The 22,811-nt window shown below is 43.5% G+C and overlaps 1 protein-coding gene across 2 annotated transcripts in view; it reads left to right on the forward strand.

The window, feature by feature from the left end:
* Window positions 1-10,744: 10,744 nt before the first annotated feature.
* The window catches only part of TAOK3 (TAO kinase 3), a 48,618-nt gene continuing 36,551 nt past the window's right edge, over window positions 10,745-22,811 (forward strand). Inside the window, exons 1-7 of one of the 2 annotated variants that reach the window (XM_084272213.1) lie at window positions 10,745-10,830; window positions 12,028-12,238; window positions 16,097-16,168; window positions 17,198-17,299; window positions 17,750-17,795; window positions 18,743-18,839; window positions 22,149-22,262. In XM_084272213.1, coding sequence (XP_084128339.1) covers window positions 12,119-12,238; window positions 16,097-16,168; window positions 17,198-17,299; window positions 17,750-17,795; window positions 18,743-18,839; window positions 22,149-22,262 — 551 coding nt within the window. In that variant the 5' untranslated portion in view covers window positions 10,745-10,830; window positions 12,028-12,118. Of the gene's footprint in view, window positions 10,831-12,027; window positions 12,239-16,096; window positions 16,169-17,197; window positions 17,300-17,749; window positions 17,796-18,742; window positions 18,840-22,148; window positions 22,263-22,811 lie in introns of those variants that run through there. The other variant, XM_084272212.1, reaches the window with a different exon arrangement.

The following is a 22,811-nucleotide window of genomic DNA, read 5'->3' on the forward strand; positions in this document are numbered from 1 at the left end:
GACTGGTTACAAGGGCAAGGAGGGCTGGGCCCAGGGGAATGGCCTTCAGCTGCAGGAGGGCAGATGGAGAGGGGCTGGGAGGCAGAAATCCTTCCCCGGGGGGCCCTGGCATAGGGTGGGTGAAGAGTGTCACTGCCCAGGCTTTGAGGTCCCTTCCAACCCAGGCCGTTCTAGCATTCTGTGATTACTTCCTTCACTCAGTGATCAGTTTGTACCCTGTGAGGTAGGAAAGGACATCAACAAGCAGTGAGGCTCTTCCTTTCATGCTTTGTGCAGCGCTGGTCTGTGTGCACCCTGCTAGAGAGCGGCTGCCGGGGTGACGGGGTTCCTTCAGTGGCATCTGTGTGACTCAGAGAGCACTGGGTGACGAGGAAATCCCTCCTGCTTGTAGTGTCAAGGTACTGCAGAAATTAGTGTCATGGAAAGGTTACATGTATTTGTCAGTATCCTACACTTACTTTGACTGAGATCTTTAAGGGATCTTGGGGTGATTTTCTTTATGAATGCTGCCCTGGCCAGAAAAACTGGTAACTCTGGCACTGAGTGTGACAGGCAGATGTGGGGGCACAGGGGAGCGGGAAGATCATTTTTCCGTGTGAGTGCTGCCCCAGCTCTTTCTAACCTGGAAACCTTGGGTTTACTTGTATTTCCTGTATTTTTGGGTGACCTTGAACAGGTTTTCTTGCCCATTTTACCAGCTGTGTCTTGTAAAGTGTGGATATTTGCAGTCTTTAACTCTGTGGGACAAAATCCACCCTTAGAAGGTTCCAGGTACTGCCAGACCCCCTTGCTGTGCATCCTCCCTGATGTGTCCTTGGGTTCCACGGGGCTTTATCTCTGCCTTACACACCAGGTAACTCCTAGCTTCACTGAGACTGCCCAGGAAACTAAATGCCTACAGTGGTAAAACAGGCTGCTGGTCCCTTTCATGAGTATACTGTGTAAAGCTGGATGCTCTCATGGTGTGTGCAGTGTGTAGGGATGACTTACTGTGTTAGAGCAGACAGAATCATCACAGTACCAAGTATACTTTAGTGAGAACTGCTGCGTGGAAACAATTGCTGTAATTGTCACGAGGATGTTAAAATGATCCTGAAGGAGAGGCGTGCACAAGAGGGCCAGCTCACCAGCACGTCTCTGGCTGCTACAGCAAACCTTCAGTGCTTCCTGGGTGTTGAATAAAAGCAGCATGCTATCTTTCTAACCAGATTTTTCAGCCATGCAGTGCTCTTTTCATAGAGGATGAACACAATTGTTGGATAATAATGTCTTTGACATGAGACATCCATATTTCTCATCTATGTGTGTCTTATTACTAGCCATAAAAAATACATGTGCTGTAAAAGAATAAACTTACAAAGCCAGTGGGTAAGTGGTGCAGTATTAATGACTGATTCTGTCTTGGCTGGTACATGCTGGATTTAAGTTTGTCATCTTTAATAATAGTATTCCCAGAAGAAATTGATGTTTTGTGTGTTTTTCAGTAAACTTTTTCACATTTAATTCCACTCCTGAAGCAGACTTTGAACACCTGAATGAAACAGATGTAGCCATTTTTTAATTATACAGTTGTGGGGAGGAAAAAAAATCCTCTTACATATCTTAATGGTTGTAGTCATGCCTAAAAAGAGGTCAGGGAGAGAGAGCTAGATGTGTTGGAGTCAAGGAGAGCGGACCAAGCTGAAATGATAAACCAAAGTTGTCACAAAGGCTGTTTCCCCAAGTGTTACTTCTGGCTGGCACAGAAGGGGAGATGTGTGTGGTGGGGGGGATTGGCAGAGCAGAGCAAGGGGGGAGCTGACACCACGAAGGCTGGCAAGGTGGGGAGCACATTGGGGTGCACTGGGTTGGCTCTGGCAGCAGGAGCAGTGCTAGGTTAGGATTCTGAAGCCTTTCTCTCTAGACGTGCTGCTGGAGAGGGAGAAACTCATGCTGCACTGTGCCACTCGCTAGAAATTCAGAGGGTTTGGGATTTTTACTGATCATATGCTCATGAAGATGATCCATGGATTTGCTTAGAATCATGAAGAACGTTTTCCTCACCTTCCCCTGTTTTAAAGAGGTGGTGTAGGGGGGAAATAGTCCGTTTGCTTTGTTGTGAGAGGTTCTCTTCCATGCTTTTTGGGGAGGATCTATTGCATGACCCTCTTCTTGGCCAGTTTTGCTGCAGTATAGCTTCCAGAAAATCAGTACCTGAGTTACATTTTCTTGCAAAAGTGGAATAAGCAATTTTTAACAGTACTTGTCCAAAGTACAGCTGGTGTTACAGCCAAGGCAGTGCTGCTTCATTCGCCTCTCTTACCTTAAAGATCTTACTCATTGCCTCACACTTCTGTAGCAAAATTGCTTTTTGCCCCAAATGGTATCACGTGTGAATATATACAGGTCCCTCCACTAAAACACCCCTTTTCCATGGGAAGTGCAGAGTAACCCTTCAGTAGCACAATTATCTGCTGACCTCTGTTACATCCAGCTGTTCTCCACAGGTCCAGACTTACTCTGTCTGTGAATCAAAGTCCTGTTGTTGAAGCTCACAATACGAAAACTGATGTTCAAACCCATAGAATTTTTTAGTGATGGGAGCTATGATAACAGTGGCTTCCTATGTTTCTGAAAAGCTGAGCTTGAGATGCAGGTGGAGATGTGCTTGTGGCCTCACTAGGTGTTTACAGTGTGGTCTGTAGATCTGGTGGTCGCTGGGATTGCTTCAGCATCAGTGGTGTCGATCCTACAGTTTTGAATTATAATACAGGTGAGTAGGAGTAGGGCAGCCCTGACTGCAGCGTATCCTACACACTCTGGAAAGCTGTGGGAATAGATTTATCTAGTTGGTGTCTCCTTTTTTTTTTTTTTTTTTGATTACATGATGGTCAAAATATAAATGGTTTAAAAAATACCTATAAATAGCTTTAACCACAAAATGGTTCCAGCTCTTTGGAAGCCATTATATTAATAGGTAGGAAACTCTGAGTGCGCTGGTGTGTCTATTCAGGCTTTCATAAACAAATTAGATGACTTATTTTTGCCTCTGAGTAGGACACAGCATAATACTCATGAATTCATAATTGTCTGGAGTTCACTGTCTTTCAAGCAACGTGATGAAGGGCCTGATAAAAATGCTATGGAAAAAAATCTGATGAAAATAAGGAGGCAATTTCCTCAATTTCATGACCCATATGTGATGTTTTAGAAATGTTTTGAATGAGAAGATCTGATGAAATTTATATTTCTGTGTGATGCTATGTACATCAGGATTTAAAATTATTCATGTATCTTTCCTCCCTTCCAGATGTACTGCTGAATTATTTCAAGTGTACCATGATGAAATGCTGTGAAATGATGTTGTTCGGAGCAAGAGGCCTTTTCCTCTCCTTTTTTTTAAAAAAAAAAAAATTACACAAGGTTTATTTCCTGACTCCAAGTTTTTAATCTTGTCAAGTATACCTGCAAAACACAAACAGTGCACGCTCGACTTCATGATAAAATACAGGTTCTAGTCCAAGAAATGTCATAATCTTAATGACACTTAACCAAAATAAAGGCATATTTTCATTAAATTGTTTTAAACTTCACTGGGAAATTACTGGGAAGCATCACCCATTGTCTCTTGCTGTGAAGTTTGGCTTTTCATTACATATCTGTTGTGAACCACGATGCTCTCAGCTTTTTAAATAAAGCCTGGACTTCACCCCGTGATCTCGACTAACTACAATTATGCCTGTTTGGTAAAGCAGAGATCAGGTAAAAGGTTTGCCTCTTGCCCATAAGATACAAGTGTCTGGGGACTAAGAAGTGCTGTCGTACTTTGTATTTCTCTTCGGTCTTAAAATGCCGCTTGCGGACAAGATTTGGGAGGAACCAGCTTGTGTGTGGCTTTTGCTGGCTCTCCCAGGTTGGGTTAATCATCTGTGTTTTTAACTCCTTCATGGTTTCCTCACAATCATGTCATTAAAACATTATATGATTTTATCTTTTAATGTTATGGCAGGTAAAAATTTTTCAAACCACTAAACCATCCGCAGCGGGGTAGTCAGAAGCGTATGTGTCAGTCATGTGCGGGGGTTTGAGCTCTGTGGGATTAAGGGAAAGGCTGCCTGATGCTAACTGTGGTGTTACTGATGTTCCTTGAAGAGAAAAACAAACTAACCAACCCCCTCCGCTTCTGCTTTGTGGACAAGAGCAAAGCCAGGCTGTTCCTGGCAGCAGTTTTGAGGCTCAATTAGGGAACCTGTCTGAAAAGTCACACGAATTTTGAGCTGGACAGCACATTTCCTTCTCTTTGTGCTGTTCCCATGCTGTGAATTTAGCAGGTAACACTGTAAATGCTTCTGGTTCATGGAAAATGAGAAATACTCAAATTGTGTGAGACCCTTAGGGGTGTTCTTCTTTGGCATTTGGGGAGGGAAAAAGGCTCCATTGTCACAGAATTGTCTTACAGGAGCATGATTCTGGGGAAGACCGCCATGGTTGCCAGACTTCTTTGCCTGCTTTCATGGAGGCTTGTGGGTAGACAGGGCTGGTTACTATAGAGAAAATTTACAGATACCTGGTTTTAAGCTGGGTTTAATACTTCAGATGGGCTATGCAGTGTTTCAGGGGGAGAGATCAAGCAGTATGTTTGTATTGGCCTAAACAAGCGTGTCGGGAGTCTCCCAGACTATACCTCCTCATTCTCTTCCTGCTTTTTTAAACAACCATTGGATGAAAATGTAACAAGTGAAACTAAAACCTGTGAAACAGCAGGCTGAATTATGAAATTTGATGGAATTTGAAGAAACAGATTGCAGTAGGACTACCAGTGTTGGCCTTTGTGGAAACATTGAGTCATGAGCTCCAGATCAAAAACAGAAAAGAGCTGGTACTTTGCCTTTGAACAGTAGGATTGGAAGTACGTCCTCTTAGATGTCCTGTGCTCCCTGTGTCCAGGGTGGTGTGTTTAGTTCCCAGGATATCTCCACGGCACAATTCAGAGTATCATTCCTTTTAAGAAAATTAGAGGATCGGTGCAACTTTCACCTTGCATGTCAAACGTTTCTATAGGAAGTTCCTAAACAATAACATAAGTTATTAGGTTTTTTGGGGGGAGAGGGGCCAATTGTTACTGTCTGGTGCTAAGTCAAGATGGATCGGTGCCATAGGTGTCACTGGTTCCTTATTGCTGTGCCTAATCATCATTCTGCGTTACCGAAACTTAACAAAGGTCATTTTTAGAGAGCAAGGAGAAAGCCAACATATAGCCAGGCTTTGATACATTTACATTCTGTCACATCTTATAAAACCCTTCAGGTTCCTGCAGTAGCTGGTATGGCTTTGCCAGGAGGATTTCCAGTGAAGACAACTGGTATGGTTTCCTTTGGAAGGCTGGCATGGTGCTTGACTTCATACTTGTTTAAAATGTTCCATCCCTATGACTGAAACTGACAGTTTGTCTCTTGACTTTCAAGTCCAGTGGTTTTATATGTTTGGGGTTTTTTTAAATAAGTTTATCGTCATGTTCATGACACACAAATAGTAGTCATAGAGAAGTTGCAAATGGAAAAACATTTCCTTATAAACTATTGCTCCAATCAGGGTAAAAAAGTTTCTTTGGTAAAGGGATGTATGTGCAGTAGTGACTCATTTAACTTTGTCTCCGGGGGCATTGTGATCACTTTACTAAAGTTCTGATTCAGGAGGTTTTGTTAGCATGAGTAATCTTGTTAACTGTAAATGACTTGATGCACATGTGAGCACTGGAGAACACAGAATCAAAGTGTGGGTGCCAGGGTGATGGTCAGAGTGGATTGCTGAGCTGAGTGCTTGGCAAAGAAAAACCCTTGCAGTTCCTCTAAGGAGATGTGAGTAGTGAAGAGCTGGAGTTGCATCCAAATAGTATGTAAATGGTAATAAAACTGGTGCATGTCGTTGTCTTGAATGTGCTGGGAAGTTATTTCTTTGAAAAGCAGAGTGAAAAAGGTGGTATTTGAGGAGTGAGGGTATGTTTGAACTTCTAACTGTGTGACCCGGCACCTCGTATGCTTATGTTCTGGTTGCGTTATCCAGCTTTCGTGGCAGTGTGTCCCAGTTCCTGAACCTGGTCCCCCTCCCACACGCCCTCAGGAAGCGCTGTCCTCGTAACAGAGTGATTTCAAGTGCTCGAAAATATCTTTCTTTGCTACTGAAGGTCACTGAGTACCTTCCACTGCTGTTAGATACAGTTTGGGTTATTTTGCCACTTAGAAATTTGCAGATGGGACGTGAGGGGACTTGCTGCTTCTAGACCAAAGGGAAATCTCAGAGTTATGTGTTGGGATCAGTTCTGAATTTAAGCAAGCTGTGTACTGTTGGGCTCTCTGTACGCTGTCAGCAACCTTGTAAGTAGCTTGAATTTATATACCAGATATGTGTATCCCACTGGTTTAAGCATTAAAATATACTAAGTGCTAATAAACTAGGAAAAAAATACGTATGTTGTTGCCAGTTATATAATGTTAGCTGGAAAAGTAATTCTTAAGTCAAAGAAATGATACTGGAAAGCTTAAAATACGGAGGGGAAGAGCCTTTTTTCTAAAAGCTGATGTCCCTGTAAGGGAGCGGCCTGGTCAGCCTGGCTGTGGCCTGCACACACGGGAGCTGGCTGAGGGCCGCCGGGCACAGCCTTGGCACTACCTGGATTGCTGTACCAAGTAAAGGGAGGGCAGGGGGGAAAGCTCCTGCCTCTTAAACAAACCCCCAAGATCAGACAGTCAGACTGGTATTAGTTTATGTGCGAGGACTTCAGCGGCACTTGAGCCTGTGCCTACTTGGAGCTCAAAAGGTTTCTTACTCGGGACAGCTTTTATCGGCTGCGTTTTTCTGAGGATTCCCCCCTTAATGTTGTCTTCCAGATCTTTGGAGACTTTGTAGACTGAAGTGAAGGAAGTGGACTCTGTGTGTTTGGCATTCTTGGAAAAAGAATCATGATGTAAAATTATTCCCCCAGAAATGTAAATCTAAAAATGAACCCATGAGCCATGTTGTGTCGCTCCTCCTACGAGAGGAACCTGCTGCTCTGCCACCCTGTTTCCTGTCATTTGTTTTTCTGCTTGAAGTGGAAAACTTTGTCCTTATTTTGGGAAACGCCATGGTGTAGCTAGGAACAAATATTGATTCTGTGTATTTCTGTACACACTTGAAAGGGGCCTATAGGAAGCCCCATCCCTGACGGTATTTAAGGCCAGGTTGTGTGGGGTTTGGGCAGCTGGTCTAGTGGAGGTGTCCCTGCCCATGGGAGTGGGTTGGAACTAGAGACGAACTTTAAGGTGCCTTACAACCCAAAGCATTCTATGATGCTGTAGTGTTGTGAGATATAATTCAGTCAGAGTTTTGCAGGCCACGTGCTTGTGCTTTATTGGAGTGTTGAAGCTGAGGTGCTCACAGGGGGTGGAAGCGGTGCTGTGTGTCTCGCGTGTGCTGTGAGGAAAGGGTGTTCAGTGGACGTGATAAAGAAGTAAATGTCTTAACTCTTCTGACGAAGACATCTTGTTAGCTGTTGCAGAATTTGAGTGCACAGTGATAACTGGCATTGTATATACAGGTATTGTCGGAGATCCATGAAGTATTTGGAAATGTTGGTGATTCAGCTGCTCTTAAAGGCATTTTTGGCTATGCCATGTTGCTTCCTTTATGTTCAGGTCAGAGTCTTTTCTGTGTTGTTAATAGAGCACCTTCAGCTCATAACTGGTAGCAAGAGAATCTTTGTGCAAACGTGTAGCTGAAGCAGTAACACGTGCTTGTTAGATGAGGGTTGCGTGGGGTTGAAGAAACTGTTGGAAGAATCCAAGTGACTTGGTTTCTTGGTTGGGTAGTGAGAGTTGTTGCAGCATTATCCAGGGCTCAGGCTACAAGTAGCATACAGGATGTTCAGTGTTTCTTGCACACAGGCAGCAGCATGCTGTTCTCCGCCTCCTGGCCTGACTGTTTCCATAGTCTGCCATCATTTTCTGCTGAAACACCATGATGAGACCTGCTGTCATCTTGCCTCAGCCACTAAAAGCAACATTTAGCATAAGTGAGGAGTAGAGAATCCTTGAAAACCCCATGAAAAGATGACAGTGGGCCAGAACTGTGGCAGTAACTGCCCATCTATCGGGAGTGGGGCTGTCTGGCTGGGTTTTGTTCCTGTGTTGGAAGGGTGGGAGTGGAGGGGGAGTAAGACACACACTGCTCTAAGCAGAGCTGCTCCTTGGTTTAAGGTCAGGAATGAATTAAACTTGAGGCTTTCAATACAGTTCTTCAGTATTTTGCTCTTGCTTTGGGCACTTGGCTGCTGGGTGGGCCACAGCTTGCTGGGCACATTTCCCATGCAGAGGGGAATTTTAAAGTGATTTTTCTTTCCTCTACCTGTGTCTCCCAGAAGTGTCAGAGATGCTGCCATATCGATACATCCAGTGTAATGCTGGTTTCCCAATGGTAGCTGGAATAGTCATTGGCCTTTAAATTATTTTTTTTTCTTTCTGGTTTTCATATATGTTCTGCAATCTTCATTAGAGATGTTTTTCTCAGAGAATCATATAAATATCCTTCTTACTATAATTTCTGATGCTAAACTTACTCCCAAGAATTCATCCTATTTTTTCTAGCCCCTTAGGGTATCTCAGAAATGAGGCATAAGCAGTTTTTCCTCCAAGGCAGGGATTTCTCACTAGTAACTCTTGATGAGAACATTAATTTCTAGGTAGGCAGTTTGAGGCATCTCCAGATGGCCAGATCTGAACAGAATGCTGACCCCAGAAACCCTGACAGCTTTGAATTGCTCATCACTTCCATCAGTCACCGCCAGTGTGACGAATGCTGTTTGCATCTGAGGCCTTCCCACCGTGCAGAGGCTCAGATGTTACTTTACATGTAGGTTTTGGAGTATGAAGAACAGAAATTAGGCTTCTAGTAGGAATTTTTTCTCAATGCATTAGTTCAGTGACTGGAAGAACTCCAATTGACCATACCCGGCACTGGAGGTTTTTCTGGTAGTGGCATTTGGCTCCTGTATTTCTCTGCCATCGTTAAAACCATCTTTATTTCGGTCTGTGTGTGTCTAGAAAAGGATAGTATCAGTAAGAATTTGTGACCTTACTGGCTCACCTCAAAGGGGTGTGATTTGCATCTTTTCTGTTGTAGGCCGTGAGTCGCATCTCTAGCGCTGTGATGTCATCACGCAAAGGGTGCTCTGAGTTTGGGCAGAGGCACTGTGGGATTGCCAGGAGCAGTCTGTAGTCACGTTCACATCAACAGGACCCCTGTTCTGCTTCATACACTTTCCATCCTAAGTTTTTCTGGTAGTAATTACTGGAAAATAAGAGCCCTGCTGAGAAGACTTAGCACATGGCTTCGCTATATACGCCTGTCCCAGTTGAAGAATGACATCATTACTTAAGGCTTAACTTTAATTATTGACATGTACTTTCCCGTTTTAATTACTAATTTATCCTTGACTATTAGAGCCACATGGGCTTTGCTTATGGCAGGGAGGTTCATTTGACTGGAGCTGGATAAATTGTTTTCTTCATCAGTTTGGGTTTTATTGTTTTAAAGCCAAATAGTTTTTTCACTTGGCTGAAGAATGCCAGACCTGAAATGTGGCATTCTTTGCCCCTGTCTGCAGGGGTGCAGTAAATATAGCACGTTTGGGTGAGGCCAGTCAGCTGGGAATGAATAATCATTTCATTCATCTGGCTTTTGTCATTTGTTTATAGTTCAGGGGTGGGTTTTGTTTGGTTTTTTTGATGGGTTTGTTTTAGGGTTTTGGTTTTTTTAAACTAAACATTGCAGAACCTTGTTCTGGAGCTCTTCAAATAGCTTTTTAACAGCTTTTTGTGTTGAGAACAGTTGACCAAAATACCATTTTTTGGTAATGTTAGCTAACAGGAAGATTTCTACTCATATAATTGTTCCTAATAAAGGAGAAGATGAGTTAGCTTGCTTGTCATCAAGTCAGGTGTACTTTAATTCACATTTTGGCAACTCACCTATGCTGTATGCTTTACTTGTGAAGTGTTTTGCCTGTGGACATGGCTACACAAGGGCCTTTTCTATGATGGCTGGCTAATTCCAAGCTCTTGGTGTGGCTGACACCCGGCCCCCAGCCCAAGAAGTTGGCTGTGGCACTTTGGGGGTGTTGCTGCACATGGTAGGAATAGGTGACTGCAGACAGCTGCATCCTTAACCGTGAGCAGTCTAGACCTGATTGCAGCTGATGTGTCTAACTGGTTGCCCTCCCTTTTAATCTTTCCATTGCTCACTCTCACTCCAGTGGAATCCAACAAACATTTGACTTATTAATGCCTAGGACTTTCTTAGGAGTCCCTTACATCATCCAGTACAATGCACTGAGCTAAATACTAGACCTGGCTTTGCCTATAAAAAGACAAAGCTCACAATGTAAAAGGCATGGTCTGAGAGCAAACTTCCACGTTCCTCCTGTGCCCCAGCAAGCTTAAGAGTCTTTATAAAAGTGAAAGAATTTGGCATTTAACATTTGGCATTTTCCTGGTTTCCTATCTTATGATGATGTATAACAAGCCCAAGAGCTGTGGAGCAGAGGAAGTGAATATCTGCACCTTGAGCAGTTACAGCCAGCACTCCTTTCAGCTGCACTTCCCAATGATGCCCTGATAGTCAGTGGTCTTTTCTGGATGTGGCATTGTTGTATATTAGAATAAGGTATAAAACTTAAAATTCATTTTTTTAATACTCCTATTTGCTTTTCCTTTGCAGAATAAGAGAGCACGTGGAGTCTGGGGGGACGAGAGCACAGGACAATGCTGCTGAAAGGAATCTGAGCCACAGAGCATGCTTTGTGCCACAGTTACCCAGGTAGGCTCCAGCACAGAACTTCACACAGCTCTGATGAGCCGCGGTGTGCTGCGCTGCTTGCTCCATCACTTACCTTCCCCAGCCAAGGAGACTCTCTCAGCTGGACCAAACTTGTGCTCTGCTTTCATCGCTCTGTCAGGGTGGCACCTGCAGATCGAGACCTGCCAGAGCCTTTTACATGTATTTGTCTGATTGCTAAATCTCAGCTGGTCTCTCTGTTACCCTGGTCTGTGTTATGAGGCAGGCTGAATGTTTTAGGGTACGTTTTCAGAAGTCTGTTGTTTTTATGCACAGACATGTAGTTCAGCACCTCGTTTATTGAGGCCACATAACTTCTGCAGTAGTTTTGAGACTTACTCCAGATGGTTGGTAGAAATGGATCCAGTTGACTCAACTGTGGGTAATCTGCTGGGTTTCAGAAGTCAAAAGCAGTGGGCTAGAGGCATCCATCGTTGCTTTGCACACCACTGTCTAGTGAACCACTGCAGATTTTTCAGGGGGTTTGGGTACAAAATGTGATATTTCCATCTTTTTAATAAATAAAAATTTGAGGGGTGAATATTTAAACTCTTCATTTCAGTGCAGCTCAGTTCTGTGCCGTCTAATTGTACGCCTGTGCTAAAGGAAGATGTTAAGGTGGTAAAGATCTGCTGTCCTTGGTGGACTCTAGGAATTTTCAAAAACAGTTCTGTGACCAGAGCCATCACAATCCAGTAGCATTAGCTGTCTTACAGCCCTGACTAAATAAATAAAAATCAGGTGACTGTGAAGTCTTTCTGTGGGTTAGAAGCAACTTTTCTCCTAGCACCAGCTGGCCAGTGGGAGTAGAGAAACAAAGCAAACAGCAGAGAAAAGGAGGAGGAACAATAGTGGTAGTCTAAAAACTGACACATTAGAGACCAGCGTGAAGAATAACAAACTGGTATCACAGGATGTTTTGCATAGCAACAAAACTCCTGTCTTCAAGTGGACTTTAGTGTAGCTGCAGCACTTGCTTCCTGTCTGAGATAAAGAACTGTTGTACTCTGAATGCATTTTAATCTCTATATCTAAATGGGACTAATAATTAAAAAGAATTAGCTGAAGGAAATGATAGTGAAGTCTATTGCTCCTGAAAGTGTTTCCTTTTATTCTGCCGTCAGAAGCGAGGACAGAAACATGCAGAAAGGAAATATTAAAGATTAACTTTTTCACCAGGTGCTGAATGCTGCCTACAAACTGCTTTGTCCATGAAGGAGGAAATTGCTTGGGAATTGAAAGCGCAAACTAGTCCATAATAGTGTTCAACATGCGCAAAGGGGTGCCAAAGGACCCAGAAATAGCTGACCTGTTCTACAAAGATGATCCTGAAGAGATATTTGTGGGTTTACATGAAATTGGACATGGAAGTTTTGGAGCAGTTTACTTTGTAAGTACAGTTCTTTACCTAAAGAACCTTTTAAAGTGATGGTGCAGAGATTTTTTTTTCCAGCATTTGTAAGTGCCCTTTGGGCCTGTAGTGCTGTGTGTGTGTGTGCCAGCTTTCTCAGAACACATCTCAAAAGTAAGTGTTTCCAGGGTGCTACAGAGCTCTAGACTGCTAGAACCATATTCACAGTAGCAGTTGACTATAATCTTAGTAGTGGACCCAACCAGTCAGGTTAAGTCTATGGCATCTTGTGCCCTCTGATGCTGAAAATTGAATTCAAAGAGTTGGAAATAAATTTGTCAAACTGGAATTTCAAGATGCTCTACTTGGTGCTCATAGGCTTGTAAGTCATTACAAATGAATAGATCCAGTGAATTAATGGTTCAAATTGTGTTTAGGCTTTTGAATGATTTCTCTGCTGGTCTGATAATTTAGGACTTAAAGGGGTCTTTTGAAATACCATTTGGTTTACCACCATCCTTGTTCCAACATTCATTTCATAAGATGATATCTTCAATAGCAAATGCTTTCGTGGCAAAAGCAAAGAGAAAGTCTTAACAGGAGTGGGAATTCTAGTAGGAAGGATATCATCTGTTAATCTGGAAAGTGAGAATAATAGCACCAAATTCTGGATTTAGAAAGAATAATAATCTAATTGCTATCAGTGAAACTAAAATAGAATTCACTATGAAAAATTCAGTCAAAGCCAAAATAAAGCTGCTTGGTAGCCTGGCCTCCTGCTCCAGAAGATCAAGTTTGTTAGAACTGAGATTTCTGAATATCAGACCGTGAGGTTGCTGGGTAAGTACCCTGACACCAGTAACTGCAGGTCCTGGTAGTAACTGGGATGAACTATTACCATGTGTAGATGCACATAGGGATAGAAGTGCTGGTGGGGCTGTTGTTAGACCAGGAGAGGAGCCTGACATTTTGTGTCAGATAAGCAGTGAATGTTTTGAGGGAGAACAATTCAATTCCTCAATGTGTAATCTGGTTGTAAGGATGGGGGGTGGGGGAGCTTCTGCCATGGATTGTCAATAGTGGGAGAGCTATCCTATAGATGTAGGAGGAAGTGACAGGTTGGTGAGAGTATAATGATAAATAAATTACCTGTGTAAGAGGATGAGGCTGTAAAATTTACAATACATGTTGATCTGCTCCATAAGAGCAAGGATATCTTTTTTTTTTTGAAGATGGGAGTGGAGAGGTTCTACCCAGTGTTTTCCAAACCAAAGAGAAAGGATTCATGGTATGCTTTAGGGTAAAGATGAAGTAGTGAGGGTACCACCTTAATCATTCAGCGGTGATGTTCAGAAGCTCCTCATTCTTCCAGGAGAAGAGCTTGAGGAGTGGTAGAGATATCTGGGGTTACAACAGGAGTGTCGCTGTGGCTGCATAAAAGATTTGCAGTTCCCCAATGCTCCTTTTCCTCCTTTCCCTGGATACTTCATTAAACTGGTCTGTGCTTTATAAACATTGCAGTTCAGGCAGACTGCAGCTCCTTGCAATATCCTAGCAGCAACTGCATCTTATAAGCATGATGGTGATTGTGGTCATGCCTGTAGTAAAATTAGTGTAGTAACAGAGTAACTATATGCATCACCACTTCTCTGTGGCACTGAAATTTAAGCTTCCCTTCCTGTGCACGAAGCACTTGGCATCCAGTAATTTGTTCTTTGGAGTCTTTGCCCTGTTGTGCTTTATGAGTAAATCCTGAGCAGGAACTCACCTGTTTGCAGCTTTCAGTGCACAGGAGCCTGGGATCCATCCATTCCCCTGAGGAAGGGCTGCAGCCATCCCTTGTTTTGTGTGGGTCACACTAGGGCTTCTCCCTACCACACAGGGATGCTCTGTGTCTTCATGGTGTTTTCTTTTCCTTTTTACTGTCTTACATCTTGATTCTTTTGTCTGCTGGAGTAAAGCAGGGGCAGAGGGAGGATAAGATCTTGGATCATCATGGCAAAGTTCCAGGGATCCTGACGTGCTTGGTATCAAAAAGAACTTTGAAGGAGGAGGGCTTCGTAAATCGTCCAAAAGAATGGGGAATGCACTTCAGATACATAAAAAGGGGCAGGTTAGGCTGTTGCTGCATCTCTGTGACCTTATTTAAATTGGTCCTGATGCTACTACAAACAGCAAATACGTCGCTGTGTATCTTGTCACTGTTGTTATTGTGGATTAATACAATTACTCTAGTACACGTTTCAATTTAAGCTCAGATTTTGCAAGCTGTTTTGTTTTCCAGTGTACTGTTGCCAAGGCTTGGCAAGATCATTTGAAATTTCTTTTAATGCTTGAAAGAAATAATGCTTCATGTATCAGAGGGCTAAGGAAAAAATATGTCACTTCTCACAAGATTTTGAAGTTGACACTAACTTGACTTGAAATCAACTCTAAGTTGATTTCACACTTCAGAGGAATAGTTTTCATCAAGAACAACCTACTTATATCCATGTCAGAAATAGAGAAAAGTGATAAAACAGATGAGGACAGTGTAAAGGAGGTTTTGCAAGCAAAATGTGTTTATTTTCTGCCAAGCTTTTCTCTAAAGATCTACAAGTATGGCCAAAACCACTGCAAGTGGATGTTTCTGTCAAGTGTGCTTGTGCAGCCCTTGAAGTTATTTCAGCCAGGAGGATCCTGAGCACTTGGTACAGCAAGAACATCACCCACAACCATGAGAACATGGACCATTCAGCCAGGGATTGGGGCTGAAACAGGAGGTACCATGTTCATGTGAAGGTACCTGGAGTTAACGTAGCAGATAAAGGTTTCCAAGCAATTCCAGACTTATCAGCATTAATTAGTCTCTTTGAGCAAAATATTTTCGGTCTTTTATGTGCTGAATCAAGCTGGTGAGTAGTCAGGAAGGGCTTTGCCTTACCCCAAAATAATTTGGTTTCAGGTTTCTCTAACTGACTGGAGGAGGAGTGTATGCTGGGGAGAGTGTCAGCTCCTGTCGTAACTTCCTGGGCTCTGTTGGTTCACCTCCCATCATTTTTCTTTGAAGTCACTGCATGCATCATGACATGTCTTTCATTAATACTTTACTTGAAAGTGTGAAGTAGTCATCCTCTCAAGCAGCAGAAAGGAGGATTTACCATATTTAGCTTCTGTTGTATTCTAAGCATTTAACTGTCGCTAATTTTTGTCCCAAAAAAAATGGTAGATGATTGGAGGTACTGGGATTTCAACAACTCCAAATTTAAACCTTCACATTTTCTGTCCTTAACGTGCAGAAACAAGGGCAGTGCCAATCACAGGCGAGGACAGTGCCTGAAGTCCTACCCCTGTATCATCCAGGCTGCTAAAGAAGTAGAATTATGGTGACTAATTCATTGCAAAGCTGTGAAAGGAAGGGCCCTTTTTTTAAAATCAAAATAAATTCCAGAACAAAGCCTCTTCTTGAAACTGGAAATTGAAATAGCTCTTTAAGAATACCATTGTTGTATGGGGGCTTTGGATGAAATCAGAGCTTTTGATACATGCCTGTGTTTCCTTGGAAAACGTTTTTCCAAAGGTTGATCTGAAATCAGTTTTATTGCAAGTCCAGTAAGTGTGTTTGGCATGTTCTCAGTAGCTGTGATATTGGGCCTTGGGTTGCATCTGAGAAGACAGGTAGCAAGTGCAGAAAGGGCTGCGGGCTGAGCAATGGCTACGGATAGATAAGGTCAGGGTAAAGTGACATAATAGTTGATTGGTAAAAGATGCCTCTGCAGCACAGGGGCTTGGAAGGATGCGATATGGGAGAGGAAACCTGCGTTTGCCAAGGGCTCAGCTCGTTCTGTGGGGCGCAGAGGGAGGAAAAAACCCAAGAAACTTCTTGCAATCTAATCTATTTCTCTCTCCCTACTCCAGGCTACAAATTCCCACACTAATGAGGTGGTGGCAGTCAAGAAAATGTCCTACAGTGGAAAGCAAACGAATGAGGTAAGATGAGCAGAGCCCGTTCCACACGCAGAAGCTGTTGCAGCCATAATGTGAATCTGAACAGCGACATCAGCTGCGTATTTCATTGGACACATTTGACCAGCTTCTTACTGCTGTAGCTGCTGCTGGCTTCTGTAGGAAGCTTGGAGGTTTGCAGGGGACTAGATGTAAATTTGGACAAGTAGTTGAGTTTCAGGAAGCGGCTGGGAATTCAGAGTGCTGTGGGGTGGTTGTGTCAGTAGTCAGTGCGCTGCGGGCACGCGGCTGCAGGAGCCATGACCACAGCTCTTTGAGGTGGCAGCTGAAACATGCAGCTGATGCAAAACACTTTTCAGAATCTGTGGTCTAAAATTACATAGACTTCCTATTCAAAATATCAGTATTGTTTCAATTGATGCTTATTAATTGCTCCTCTTCCTCCTTTGTGTTGCAGCGCTCTGTCCTTGGATTGACTGTTCATTTGGGTTGGTGGGTTGGGATGCAGTAAGGAATCTGTTTGCTAGGACTCGGCAGGAATGTTTGAAACTCATTTTGCCTTGCTTACCTGTTGGTCTCCCACATGGGCTGAAGTCTTCCAAGTGGCAGTTGCCTTGTGCTGTGTTACAGAAGGACATGAGCAGCTTGCTGTGCTACCATCTGTAGCACCTTCTGTAGGTGGTGGTGTCGGGTTTGGGGCAAGTGGGTTTGTACCAAGTGTGAGACCACTGGATAGCTCAATCAGCAAAGCAGTAGGAGTGCATTAAGTAAAATATATTGTAGCTAGAATGAGGGGAAAAAATTGCAATCCTCAAGCTATTTAAATATGCCGGGGCCGGGGGGGTCGTGTATCATGTCTGAATGCAAAAGAGATCCAGACAACTTGAGTTGTACCCCTGGGCTTTTGCAATTCTGAGTCTCACCATCTTATGTTGTGAAATAGTTTTGTGGTTGATTTTCAGACAGTACTACAGTGTGTCATGTATGACTATGTAGAGGATGGAGCAGAGAAATGTATTTATACCTTTCTGCTTTATTTTTTTTTCTAATTAGAAATGGCAGGATATCATCAAAGAAGTCAAGTTTCTACAGCAGCTGAAGCATCCCAACACCATAGAGTATAAGGGCTGTTACCTGAAAGAGCATACAGCATGGGTGAGTGATGTAGAGGTCTTCATGAGCAGAACATGTGTAGGGTACAGCAACCAAATATTCAGTACACACAGTGTCCTGCATGCAGCAGGATTCATCCCATGCCACCTGTAGTCCCTTTCATCTGAATAAGCTTCCAGGTAATTAGAAGGGAATAGATATTTAGGATCTTGGAACAAATCCCTGCTTCTCTGAGGGATGGCTCTCTGTTCATGCAGATTAAACCATTATTATGGGATGTCTTCTATAGTATCTCCCCATGGACTTCTCAGTGCTAAACCTTCTTTACAACAATGAAGGGTGTTCAGAGCGTTTTGATTTGTTCATCACTTCTTGCATGTATTATGACTTCAGGTTCTCTTTGTTTCTACTGTTTCCCAGCCATCCAAGCAGTAACTGTTGGTGGGTGAGTGTTTGCCCTATTATTTGAGTGGTTTTTTTTTTTCCTTGCAGTTGGTTATGGAGTACTGTTTAGGATCAGCTTCTGATTTGCTAGAGGGTAAGTTTTATATAGCCTTTGATTTTCTTTTGCTGGTGTCCCTTCTGAGTATAGTGGGAAATTGTTTTCTCCCAGACTGCTGTTTTGCAGGTGGTAGAAACAGTTCTGTCTCTGTAGCTAGAATGCCTGTGCTTGTGGTACTAAGGGTAAGCTGAGACTTTCCAAGGAGGCCAGCATAACGTGTAGTTGCCATGCATATTCATGTGCTGTTAAAGGAAGGTGTATAAATGTATATATTGCATATATAAATGTATGTTCCTGAAATTTATGCTGCCTTGATGGCTTAAGCAGACTGCCTGTTTTCTGAATGTCCTTAGCACAAACCTGCAGAGATCACCTTGGTCCTCGCTTGCAGGATTAATTACAGACGTTTTTATATAACATCTGAGGTCTGACATGACCTCAGAACTAGGACAGCAGCAACAGCAAGGGAATAGGGAGTCTAAATAGTTTGCAAGAACTATTCTTTGTGGGCTATATCTCTTGTATCTAAGATACAGTCAGCCAGCGGCTCGTGCTGATCATTTTTAGGGATGTAGGGAAGGGATGTTGGCATGTCTTTTTGTTGCTGATATTCCTCATTTTCCTGTTTCATTTTGGATTTGTTTTTTTGTCTATTGGGGAAAAAGTGCCAAATTTTCCTTGCTAAGGATCAAATGATTGTATCAAATACATTTGGCAAGCTGCACTCAGACATATCTCCTGGTGTTAACAATAGCTGTTGGCCTTAGCAGAAAGAAAAACGTGGTTTCCTGTGATGTGAAATACATTCCCAGGCATGCAGAGGCTTGGAGCTGCTAATGGCCACCAGGCCATAGGAAGCTAGCATGCTGAAGATGGTGGGCAAAATTGGTGGGGTTCCTTCTCAAACACTTTCTCAAGATCACACTTACCTTCTTAGGGTTTTTCCTTTTTTTTTTTTTTTCTTTTTTTTCTCCCCCCTGTAGTTCACAAGAAACCACTTCAGGAAGTGGAGATCGCTGCCATCACCCACGGTGCCTTGCAGGGGCTGGCCTACCTGCACTCTCACTCTAAGATTCATAGGTAAGGCTGAGCTCGGTGCTGCTTGAATGTCCTTCCCTCTTCCACCCTCTGGAGTCTGAAAATTGCTTCTCTGTCTTTAAGCAGCTTTGGTAAAGTTAAAAATTTCCACCAAATTTTTTTCTAATAGACTTGTCAGCACTCCTGCTGTTGGGGTAAAAGGTGTAAGTGAAAGCTGTTGGCTGTTAAGGAGTGCATTTTTGTTTTGAAATGATTTAATGTGGCCATATTCAGAGTTGAATTCTCTTCCACATTAGCATCTTTTCTCTGTGGACCTTGGTAACAAAGGATACACCTGAATGTTGGCTGCCTGACAGGAAAATATCACTGTAAATTTGCCAAGTAAAGTGGAGTGTTAGAGCTAGACTGTTTTTGAGACTAGTCATTGTGAGAGTTTTCAACTTAGGAGTAAGTAAAACTTCATGCTTTCAGAAATCAGTGGATGAAAGCATAAGTCAGGGATAAAATACCTTAGGAGTAATCAGAGCACACAGGGAGAGGGAGATTTTTATAGCACACTGTTCATGGATGCCAGCTCCTGGATCTGTCCTTCATAATGTGGTATGTGTCAGGAGTTGGGATTGTTTTGATTCGTTTGCTCATTTGTCATGTGTTCTCATTTTATGGGGGAATTAGTCTTAATTTTGTGTACTACTGATATGACAGGGACTTGTGAAATTGGAAAGAATCAGATTAATGGGAATGGGGAGTCATCAGAGGGAGGCAATTTTAAACTAAATTTATGGGGCTAAAAGCCTTTTTGTCATCCACTGGCAAGCTGGAGAGAAAAACATTTTTCAGTCTGAGGCTGGACAGTGAAGGATCTTTAGAGAGACAGGAATTATTTGTCCCTTGTTAGAATAACTATCTGGGCATTAAACCATATTTAAGGGAAATACTCATTTAAATATGAATGCCAGTTTATTAAATTAAGATGACTTTTTATCAGCCCTTGTCATATATGCCCTTACTTGAGCATAAAAATGACCTGTTTTGAACTATTTTACGTGCTTTCAGAGTGCATTGAATTCCTATTCATAGCAAATGGCTCCCTGTATGAACAGTATTGAGAAGGAGCTTCTCTCAATCCTCATCAGAACTTTTTAACACGGTGCAGTTCATGTGCTGTAAGCTCAGCAGTTTCCCATGCCCAATGTCCTGTGCACGCTTCCCATGAGCTCACTTACTGTGTGCTGAGCACCAGGAGGTTTTGTCTCCTTCAGACTGGGAAAAGTGGCTTTGGTTGCCATGTGTGGAGAGTGACTGTAAGGGCAGCTCCTGCTCAGGTCCCACGCAGGACCTTCCCACCTCACTGGCTCTCTTCCAAGCAGTGCCCAGCCCTGTGAGGTGGGAAGACAAGGCTTCTCTCCTGGGGAAGGCAGCCAGCAAGGGACTGCTCGCTCTCTGATAGGTGTAGGGAGGACAGAGTGCTGCTTCTGGAGTGTTGGGCGGGGTGCTCTGCTCGATGATGCCTCGGAGAGCCGGGGAGATGCTGCGGGAGAAGGGGTGAAGCTGGCAGGTGGGCCCAGCTTTGGTTTCCCTACCCAGGAAAGCGAGACGAGACCTAGAAGGGAGGGACACCTTGTGGGGATAGAGGAATAAAGCAAGTCTCCGGGCTGCCTCCTGAGCATCTCTGCTGCTGCCGGCTCTGACGGCGTGCTTGGGGCAGGCAAAGGCCGGGCCGGTTTTCTGCTCAGTGCAGGCAAACCCCAGGCAGCAACTGAGTTTGAGTCCGTTGTGGTGGTTGTGCAGTGAAGGTGGCAGCGGAGACAGCAGCGGAGAGGAGAGGTGGTGCTGTCCCTTCTCTGCTTTTGAGCTTTTCCTTCTCACACATACAAGACACCTTTAACAGCTGTCCTCCAGCAGAAGTGACAGACACACAGACCCAAAACATGAAGGCATGGCAGGATGTATCCCAGTAGCATGTGTGGGGGGGGAAACTCCGCAGTGTTAGTTTTGAGGCAGTATAGGGAATGGGGCTATAGAGGCTCTTACTCAGGCTCTGCTGCTGAAATACTCCCAGTAAATCCGAGGCTCTGTGGTGCTCTATCCTGTGCTGCCTGTTGGAGACAAGTGCACCTCAGGGGTTGTTTGTGTCATGTGGGATTTGAAGGGTCTTTCAGTTTGCCCGTTCTGTGGGTCTGGAGCAATACTGGGTTTGTATTTGATGCACAAATTCTTGTTTCAGCTGTTAGCACGATGATTCTGTGTACACTCTTTCTCTCCAGCTTTCTTTCCTTCCCATTTATCTAATGAACTTGGTTTTCGAGGGGCCAGAGCATGAGAACACTTGCAATACACAGTAACTTGTTTGTGTTTGAGATCTGTTGCTGCTGATAAGCAGCTTTAGTGTGCAAGGAAATGCAGTTGAACACCAGATAAGAAAAGCTGATACTTTTCTCAGTGCATCTTTTTGTCTAAAGATACATTATATATTTTGTAGAGATGGCAAAGAGACACTCCAGACTCTATGGGATGTACTTGACTGGCAGGGATCTCTTACACACCCTGTTTATGTTGAGGGTCAGCTTTTGCAAGAGCCAAGTAGCTTTGACCACGTAAAGGCACCTGTGACATCCCTGGTGTGTGGCTTTCCCTTTGTTACTGAAGCACTGTCTCAGGGTGTTATATTCTGTTATATGGGGATTTTCAGCTGGCAGTGTGTAAGGAGACTTGAGTTTTCTGAAGCAGTCCTCCTTTTGTGTCAGAAGGAAAATGCATTTTGTCTATAGCTGGCAAGTCTGTATCAGATGTTGAGCAGGGTCATTGCCACGTGTCCTGGGAGGTATGCAGACAGAGTTCACCTCTCAGCATCTCCTGGGCAGGTAATTTGAAATCACCCTGGTTCCTGCTGGAATTTAGAAATTTATAGCACTAAAGGTGTGGAATACATCTCATGCCTTTTGTGTTCCAGTAGTGTCACCCTCGTTAGTCTCTCAGATGTGTGAATCAGGGGAGCTGCAGGACAGGATTTCCCTTTGAAGGTGGAAACAACGTGCGTGGTATTGTTCAGGGGTGTCACAGCTGGGTGTTAGGATACACCTCTCCTTAATTTCAGTTTGGGGCCTCAGCCTTGTGACCAGGGCTCATCTTTTCCCTCACCCCCTGCCTGTTGTGGGTACTTCCAGGTTTCTATTCCCAACACCCCCATGCATCAGACTTCTCTAGCTTTCCACAGGACTGGGCATGTAAACGTTCTCTGTTTTTTAGGAATACTTTGGGAACTTATCAGTGGATTTCTGTGTGCGTGTAAACTTTGGAAATTTTCTATGCTGTAACCAAATATATATTTCTTTTTTTTTTCATTTAAAGGGATATTAAAGCTGGAAATATTCTTCTAACAGAACCAGGTCAAGTGAAATTAGCTGATTTTGGGTCTGCATCTATAGTGTCCCCTGCCAATTCCTTCGTGGGAACGCCTTACTGGTGAGTAAAGCCTGTAGTGTTTCAGTTCTTTATAAGGCTGCTCTCTTCCATTTCCAGTGTTTCACAATCTGGAAACACTATCAGTCATAAGGAAACTTGTTGGTTAACAAAGTTTTTAAAATCCTTGTGTCCAGCTCTTCAGGAAATGTGTTCTTCCTTGGTGCCCATGAGTAGAGGTAGGCTGTGGAGCACTTTGAAACAGCACTGGTAAATGTTTCAACTGGGCTTACAAGTTGCTAAGCTTGCCATGGGTAGCAAAGCTAAGACAGCCACATGGAGAAAGGGTGTCCTGTTAACCTGGCCACGCAAACTGGAAGTCACACAGCTACTGAAATTCTCTTTTGAAGAAACTTGCTTAAGGTTGCTTGGCATTCCTGACATAGTTGGCCAGCATAGCTTTATGCTCCACTTATTTTGTGGCAGATGGCCCAGGCATTGATGGGAGGTCACCTATCACCCAACCTCTGATCAAGTTCATTTGGCAGGAAGCCTGCTTCATCTTTGAAGAATAGAAGTTAAGAGGCTGAATTTTTGCAGGCTGTGCCTGCT

The sequence above is a fragment of the Gallinula chloropus genome, assembly GCF_964237585.1.
Source record: "Gallinula chloropus genome assembly, chromosome: 17".
Lineage (NCBI taxonomy): Eukaryota > Metazoa > Chordata > Aves > Gruiformes > Rallidae > Gallinula > Gallinula chloropus.